The 8,355-nt window shown below is 40.5% G+C and overlaps 1 protein-coding gene across 1 annotated transcript; it reads left to right on the forward strand.

The window, feature by feature from the left end:
- Positions 1 to 1,876: 1,876 nt before the first annotated feature.
- On the forward strand, positions 1,877 to 6,195 carry LOC111254042 (leukocyte elastase inhibitor-like; the record flags this gene model as incomplete). The annotated part of the gene is made up of 7 exons (XM_022814493.2): positions 1,877 to 2,075; positions 2,312 to 2,391; positions 3,310 to 3,558; positions 3,904 to 4,262; positions 4,435 to 4,619; positions 4,961 to 5,142; positions 5,746 to 6,195. Coding segments are annotated over 7 exons (1,434 nt in total), but the record flags the coding sequence as incomplete, so codon positions are not given.
- Positions 6,196 to 8,355: the final 2,160 nt, after the last annotated feature.

Genomic DNA, 8,355 nt, shown 5'->3' on the forward strand with positions numbered 1-8,355 from the left:
TCAAGAAAGTGTAGACTAATATAATGTCATTCTTTTTGTTTCACAATAATCTTTGGTGGTACGGTGTATTATCATTCATATGAGCTATATATCATCAAAGGGATTGAACTGAAAGATCTTTTTTGTGACTGCTTTGACAATGGCATTGAGTCGGAATTTGTTTCGGAAGGCTGATCGGCACCGCAGTGAGGAAGGTGGAGACTCGAAATAATTCAGTTAACGAACGGTATTGAAGTTCCGCCTAACGTATTATTCTATTATGAATTTCGGTCAGTGAATAGCTATAGGTATTCTGCCGTTCGATATCGTTACAGCAAAGAAACTTGGGGTAAGTTGCAGAGCTGTATAGCCGATAAGGCACTAAGATTGGGCATACAGCTTTGGTACAGGAAGCCCCCTCGTCTCATCAAAGAGCGCCCATCGCACGTCATCCTGCCCTGTAATTTTTCCTATGTTGATCACGAAACTAACATACGTAAATTTCTTCATCCCTTCCACTGCGTCTTATATATTTCTTTCCCGCCCAGTATAATTCATTTAAAGTTCCGTATTTTTTGCCCGGGTTAAAAAATAGTTATCAGTGCACGTTATCACACGACACTTAAGAGTTTTATATGCCTCAACATATGAAATTGATGTCGGCGGTTCACATCAATCAGTGCACGCTCTGAGAAGACGTGCACAGTAGAATCTCGTTTCGGTGCGAAACACGATAATACACCTTGATCTTTTATATCGACAACCCACCAGGCCCACCAATTCCTAGTCCTGGCAAGAAACGTTGATATTTGCCATTAGGCGTAACTTATTGTCTTCAAACAATTTCCTGCTACATGCTCCTACAAACCGGGATAACTACTAGGATTAGTTGTAGGTAATGGAAGCCATGGTGTATGACCTTATCATTCCAGTGAGATGAGATCGAGGTTTCCCGAAGGTGCTGAATGCCTAAAAGGTGAAGGTAGCCATATAACACTGCAGTTGGCACGACATCGAACACATGTGAATACTGTCGTAGATATTGCTAGATGTGTAGAACTATAGCAAAAAGTAAAATAGCTGCTATCAAGAGAAGTGAGCTGAATGGCGCCAAGGTTTGAACTCGTTATGATGAAGGAGACAAAGGTTGGCCGATTTAGTGAGCTAAAAAACACACGTCATTTCAGAAGAAACACTCGCGGTGACTAATATCAATGAGGACGGTTATTTCTTAGACTACTGCAAGAGGAGAACGGAAGAGAACTATCTCTTATTCTTATACCTTTGATATATGCAACGACACCAATGAATTTGCAAACGTTTTGCGACAAAATCCTTTTTTTTAATATTCCAAAGGAAGAAAACACAGAGACGATCTGTAAGAGAGACGATAGCTATCGACATACTTTCAAAATGTAGCGTTACTATTCTGTATTCGCTTAAAGTGTTGTGTTGTTTGGATGATTTGAGGCTGACGCTGGCTATGCATGAGCTCTAATGTGGTTTATATGAGACTGTATTTAAGCGGAGGGTTGACCTAGAAAACAAATGAAATAACGGAATACAGAACATCACCACAGAAAGAACCTTCATACCCCCAAAAAGGGTTGTAGCTTAGACGCCCTAACATCGTCTCCACATTATATATATATACACATATATATATATATATATATATATATAGCAAATTCTGTATGAAGCAATCTAACAAAATACACGTTAAAGGTAGACGGAATTAAATATATAGCCTTTTTTTACTCACATAGGTTGTGTATTATATGTCATTAGCGGAACTTTAAGCAGCGGCCAGTTTCAGCTAGAGACAGAACCAAATACTGTAGGAGCTTCTTTCTGTATCCATAGACGACAAACAATTACATCGTGCTAATGTATTTTTCTAGTCAAATTTGCTAACTATTGTAGTAAGACAATTTGTCGACTTTTTTTTTCTCCAGTCGACATATGGTTATGTGATACACCGTGCAATACGACTGTGTACGTTCAGGCTGGTCTCTCCAATTCGACTGGCATTAGTCAACTGGGAGCACAGAGCAAAAGTGAACCCGTCGTAAGAAACGAAGCCAGTCTGTCACTTGGTAACTACAATTGTGTACTAAGGACATTTTTTAGAGCAATTTCATGAAGAATTCACTGTCGTTTGTAATCTTTTTGTAGGTTTACAACGTCTGTTCAATCGCGTTTATCACCCCATTTCTATTTAGGCTGGACATTCCGCTCCCTGACCTGTAGTGCTACTGCCCGTTGGTCCAAAGACTTACGGGTTTGTTAGTTATGAGAATTTTACCGTTGGTTTCTTTTTTGGTTGGGGCAGCCAATGCCAAAGCAGTTACACCGGACTGCCAGCACGCAAGTGCTCTAAAGCAGCCTAGGATCAGCGTCAGTGAAACAAAGGTACGAGAAATATATTTTATGGTTCTTACTTAGATCTGTTTGTCCAGCATGTTTCTTCTATGATGCCTACTATGCGGCATCAGACAAAGAACAATGGCGTCGAAAATAAAATGTCCTGTTAATTTTATTGAACTTTAATGCCTACTTAGACTAATCAACAAAGAAATCACTTAACCCAAGGAGTAACTTATCATCTTGTTACAAAGTTTAATAATCATTACATAGAAACGGTACATACAGCGCACTTGCTGCACAGCATGCTTTTTTACGTTCAATTTACGTCTTAGTTAAGCTGTGAGCGGTGAGCTCTGCGTTATGTTGCAGGTTTGAGGCTTTTGGCTCAAGTGTCTATGAATCCAAATGCGTAATTTGACCCAAGTTACCTCATAAGTTGAAGTTTCTTCAAGATACTATAGCGTTGATACTTGCAGGTTTTCAACTGTGCCTAAATCCAACTTTATGTGACAATCGATTTATTCAGACGATACGCGTAACGTAATCAAATCTGCTGTTGCGGCTAATTTTTTATTGGCACCTGCAGTAATGGCTCATAAGTTCAATCTTAGTAAGTACGAAGGGAGCTGTATCTAATGTGAATTCGGGGTTGTGTATAGAAACGTTTTAGAAGCGTCCGTGACAAGTAATAACTAATGAAATTGATTTACACTCTTTTGGAAAATGCCTGATTCTTACCCGCTGTTGTCAATTTTATCTTGTTTGTACGCTTGTCGATAATCGTTTTGTGGCGCGGCAGAAGTTCAAATATTTACAGTGTCTGCAGTAAGCACATATCAAACGTAGCAAAGTGTTTAGCACTCTTGAGAGCCTTAGCTTAAGATAGGCGGTATTTCTCAAAGAAACAAGAAAAACTGCTAAATACGTATTGACAATAACGTCTTTTCTGTTAACCCTCTACAGCTATGGGCATCCATCGGTAGATTTGGCCACTCACTTTTAAAACAAACTGCTTTGAGTGAAAACACCGGAGAAAATGTTTTGATTTCCCCGCTTTCCGTTCACTCAGCGCTGTCTAAAGTCGCGTTAGGTGTTAGCGGTTCCGGCAAGCAGCAGTTGCAGAAAGCATTACATACCGATGCAATAAAAGATGCGGAGTTGGTAAGAACGTACTCGAGGTTCATTTCACGGCAGGACAACGATACGGACAAGGTAACTTGAACGCCCTTTCCCAGCGTACCTTAACAGTTAAACGGAATAATGGTATGCAGCAAGTTTGACGGTTTTTACTTGCAATATTACTGAAATTTCTATGAATCTGCCATTGCTCGCTCGTTGTAGTCAAGGGGCTTTTTAGTGGAGTACATTATTGTAGATGTGTGACGCTTAATAGGAAAATTCTGGTTTGCCTAAGATTTATGTCTGTACCCTACAAAAACGGGTCTATCCAGAACGGGAGAACTGATACATTTTGCGAATATCAAACAATAATTGTTTAATTGATTGAGAATAAGATAAAAAAATAATTAATATCCATCAGTTGTTTGGAACTTGCAGTTCATCATACGACTGGCTAATCGGCTATACGTCAATAAAAGCGTATCAGTGGTTCAATCATATGTTGACCTGGTGAACAAGAATTTCCATGCGGAAGTTGCAAATGTGAACTTCGCTATTGACGGGGAGCGTATCCGAAAGGGGATCAACGAATTCGTCTATAATAAAACGCATCGTCTGATCCCGCACATCTTACAAAAGCCGTTACCGAATGACACGATGATGGTTCTCCTTAACGTGTTATATTTTAGGGGTAAATGGGCGAACCCGATGGGCGCAGAAATACGCTCACTAGCGTTTAATAGGCATTGTGATCAATTTAAAAAAATGCACAAAGAATGGATCAGTGCACGCCTAACGTGAGTAATTGAAAATGGACGTAAATTAAGAAATTTAAAGGGCAATCGCTTTGTGTGGGCAATCGTTGGAGATTACTTCGTAATCCATAGAAATTTGCTTTGCGAAATTTTCAGGTCGTCTTTTTTGCTTCTAGTGTTGACCGTAAATAATTAATAATTAATTCTTCGCTAGGATACCGTATCTGTTGTCGACGAAGCTTCAGGCTCAGCTGTTTAGTTTGCCGTACGAATCAACCGGTGATTATACAACGAGTCTTCTAATCATTATGCCGATGGAAGATCACAGCTGCAGTATCAAAAAATGGCTACATAGTATCAGCTGGAATAATATGCGAAAGGAAATAGGACGAATGGCATGTAAGTGGCCGATAAATATCTTAAGAACTACTACAGGCAGGCTGACGAGTGGTAGCCGACATCGGATTGTCAGGTCGGAGCCACGTCAGCGACCATCTTTCCCATTCAACTTGCGAAACTACACGAGCCTACTATTTTCAACTCGTGGTTTCCCTAACTTGTTTTATTTAATAATATATAATCGGTATTACGACCGTGTAAGCCTTCCTGTCCTTAGCGTCGCAGCCTTTTTCGAACTCGTCGTGAGCAGTGTTGTCTGAGTATTGACATTTCCCCACTAACCTGCCGTGCAGGCGCAGCGTAAGTTGATATTGATTTAACTCTACTCATGCGTCTTTCAGATGAAGATGTGTATTTTAAAATGCCACGTTTTGAGGTAGATTACCGCACAGAAATGAGAGATGCGCTCGGTGCAATGGGCATCAATGGGTTTTTTGAAAAACCCGATTTCTCCGGTATGATATCAACAAATCAACAACAAAATATGACTATTCTCGTCTACAAAGTCATCCACCAAATGAAGGCAAGTGCATGCTATTATCCCTCAAAAGTAGCTTAACAAGGTCTGAAAGGTTACTGTTCTATTTTTTCACATAGACATACTATTAACGCACGTGCTAAGGCACGTTTGGCCTCGCTAAGGGGACCATTTCAATTATGCCATAAATACGACATATATGTCGTATTTGTGGTATAACATATAACCTTCTCGCAAGCGACTAGGCGACGAGGTAAGTGATAAGGACTCGAATATTTAAAAAGCGACCCAGCCTTAGTTGGGAATCGAACTTGGATCCTCGTTCCTAAGCGCCATTCCTGCCGTCGTGGCAGGTGTCAAACGTAGAATGAATCATTAGAATTTTTAATAAGCAGTTCGGCGCAGACCGGAAGGACTGGCGGTTATGTAAAGATTTGAGTAAGAAGGGTTTCATATAATAAGCCTATAATTAAATGTAATGTAAACAATAGCAATCATGTATAATATGGCTGCCATGTTTATGTTAGACGTTAGATGAAAGCTGTAGTTGTGATACATTCGAATTATTCTTCTAAATAGCGAAAGTAGATCGATGACCACCTATCTGGAACACAGAACTAATTCCAACCCATAATTTTATGTCAACAGTTGATTGTAAACCAGTATGGAATTGAGGCAACTGGTACATCGGTCGCGCAGGTGATGCCCGTTTCGATGCCAAAAGTTGATGTGACAATTGATCGGTCATTCTACATGGCAGTATTGTATAAACATAGGGAATCGAATATGACTTTGCCTATAATTTCCAGTCTCATTGTAGATGTCTAAGAAGAAACTACTTACAAGCTACAAGCTTACTTACAACTTATGTTTTGCTTTAGTAATAAAAGTTCCAAGTTATTGATATTTGGCGAAATTATTGAAATAACGCATCGTAGTATCAAGGGTCGACACAGCCTGACAACGCTTGGTAGACAAGGAAGGCTAATTCAAGGGTACGCAGGAACATAAACTATCATGACATCGAGCTTTTTGGTTCCAATAAATATCGTAGGAAAATATAAAAATAAATAAAGGACAAGAAGTAATAATGTTCAATCTTATAGCAAATACTACACAAACTGCGATAAAGTAACGCAATTTATTTCTATCACTATGGCCGCTATAAAACGTAAACGTAGGTAAAGTCATTAGCTGAATTAAGATAATTACTTTGAAGCTGCCACCCGAAGGACCGCTTAGGTGAAGGCTCCTCATTATTGGGAAGAATCAGTCTCTGTCTGCTGTGGGCTAAAGAAAAACGGGCGGAGATTTTATGCGTATGTTAACAACAAGTTATATTGTGATATTGTTAACGTCAGCCGATAGTACCGTTTAGCAAAATGATTACGCGATACACAAAAATTATGCAAATAAGGTAGGTTATAGTATCGTACTCTTTGCCTATGTGTTCCTGTTTTTTGAGGAGTAAGTTTTTAGGGTTTTTTTTATTATTTATGGCTTATCTAGAACAGCGATTGTGAACAGCTGAACTAAGAGTACTCAAGATTATTTTGCCCTTTCGAGTAGCCCCCTTGCTTATTTAAGACTTATTTTTGTAAAACTACTGTACTAAACATAGGTCACCTAAAAAAAAGGGTGTTTAAAACGATCAAAAAAGGTGAAATTTAGGACAACATAGTTCTATATACACATAGGAATTGCAGTCTGAAGGAAACAATTCATTTGACCTCCTTTTTATACTGTTGCTGCAGACTTTGTAGGTTTCCGACACGTTAGATGTGTTCAGTGATGCTGAGATGTAAAAGACTGTTGACATGAATAGGTAACTACGTCCAGTACTGTTTTTTTTCCAATACTAACTCATTTCCAGTATGTTCTTTCGATTAGCAGCTTTTTGTACCCCCGAAATCTTCATCTCTCGCTAGCTTCCGCCTTATCTTTGTACTGCCGCCGTAAGCAATCGACCGAAAACTTCCGATCCTTGTCTATTATTTCGTACTACCGAGTCTGTTGTGTTGTGCGAGAATTGTTCTGTGTCTTTCCTTGTCTGAGGCCCTCATTCCTTCTAATCCTCGTTTGCCCCCATTGTACCTAACCAGAGGGCCCCAGGCTGTTACCCACTTTCCTTTATTACGGTCATCTCTGTGACGAGACAAGCAAGAATTCAACTGGCAGGATGACTGTCTCTGGTGGAAAGTCATACAGCTACACTTGACGTGGAACGAATCCTGCCTAAAACGTACATGGTTCGCATTGTGGTAAGATATGACGGATTATGCGGTTTTTTGTGTCGCAACGCCAACGAAGATGACTGTGCGGCTAGCTAAGTCCGACGGCAAGATCCGGTGCTAGCTATTCGTCCATAACGAAGCAAGAGGGGCATGGTCAGTTAAGTAGAGATGGTCAAGGAGAAAGTTCCTGCAGAACGAGTATCATTAATGTTTCGTTATATAAGCGGTTTGAATTTGTGTTCGGTTCAGTTACCGTCAAAGCATGATCATATTCGCCAAACGCGCCAAGACAGTGCAACGTAACAATTGTGGAATGGCATACGCCGTGGGAAATACAACGCCTATCATTGGAGTGTTTGAATCGACATTTCCTGTGTACTTTACGCAATGAGAGATAATGACAAGACAAGAGGTCTTAGTTCGTATCTTGCATTAGAGAAAGCAGTGTTGTGTGAAACTCCATGTTTACACGCAAGCGACCCTTATACCCTTATATATATTATATATAAAACCTTATACTGATCTATGTGCACGGGCGAACAAACACTCGCTCACTAAATCATTCTAGTTCGCTGCCGACCAAATACCGGACTTCGTGTTGGACGGCTCTCCGTTGTGCATCCCACTGCTTACTTACGTAATCTAAACCTTATCGTCAACTGCTTTAGCTTAAGCTGCTAACGCCGTGCCGTTGGGTGCATCTGCATTTCCAACAGTTCTTTTGGCTTTTGGTCCTCATCAAACCCACTCATCCAGCGAAGGAAGATGCCACGATTTAAGCGGAGGGCAAATGTAGTAGAAGTGGCAGCAATGTCTCGCTTGTACACTATGTAACCCTGTGTGCTCCTGCCACCAGAGCTTATAGGGGGCTCAAGGTATGATGAAAAGGAAGAAAGCATCGTTGCGCGGCAGACCATGCTTCTTCGGCGACGTGAGGCGCCTGTATCGAAAGAACTTAAGCCGGACGCGTAGATCCCGTCGAATCGACAACGCGCGCGGACTTCTCTTGACGTACCCGCACCGG

This window comes from Varroa destructor, unplaced genomic scaffold (genome assembly GCF_002443255.2).
Source record: "Varroa destructor unplaced genomic scaffold, Vdes_3.0 BEIS01000007.1, whole genome shotgun sequence".
Taxonomy (NCBI): domain Eukaryota; kingdom Metazoa; phylum Arthropoda; class Arachnida; order Mesostigmata; family Varroidae; genus Varroa; species Varroa destructor.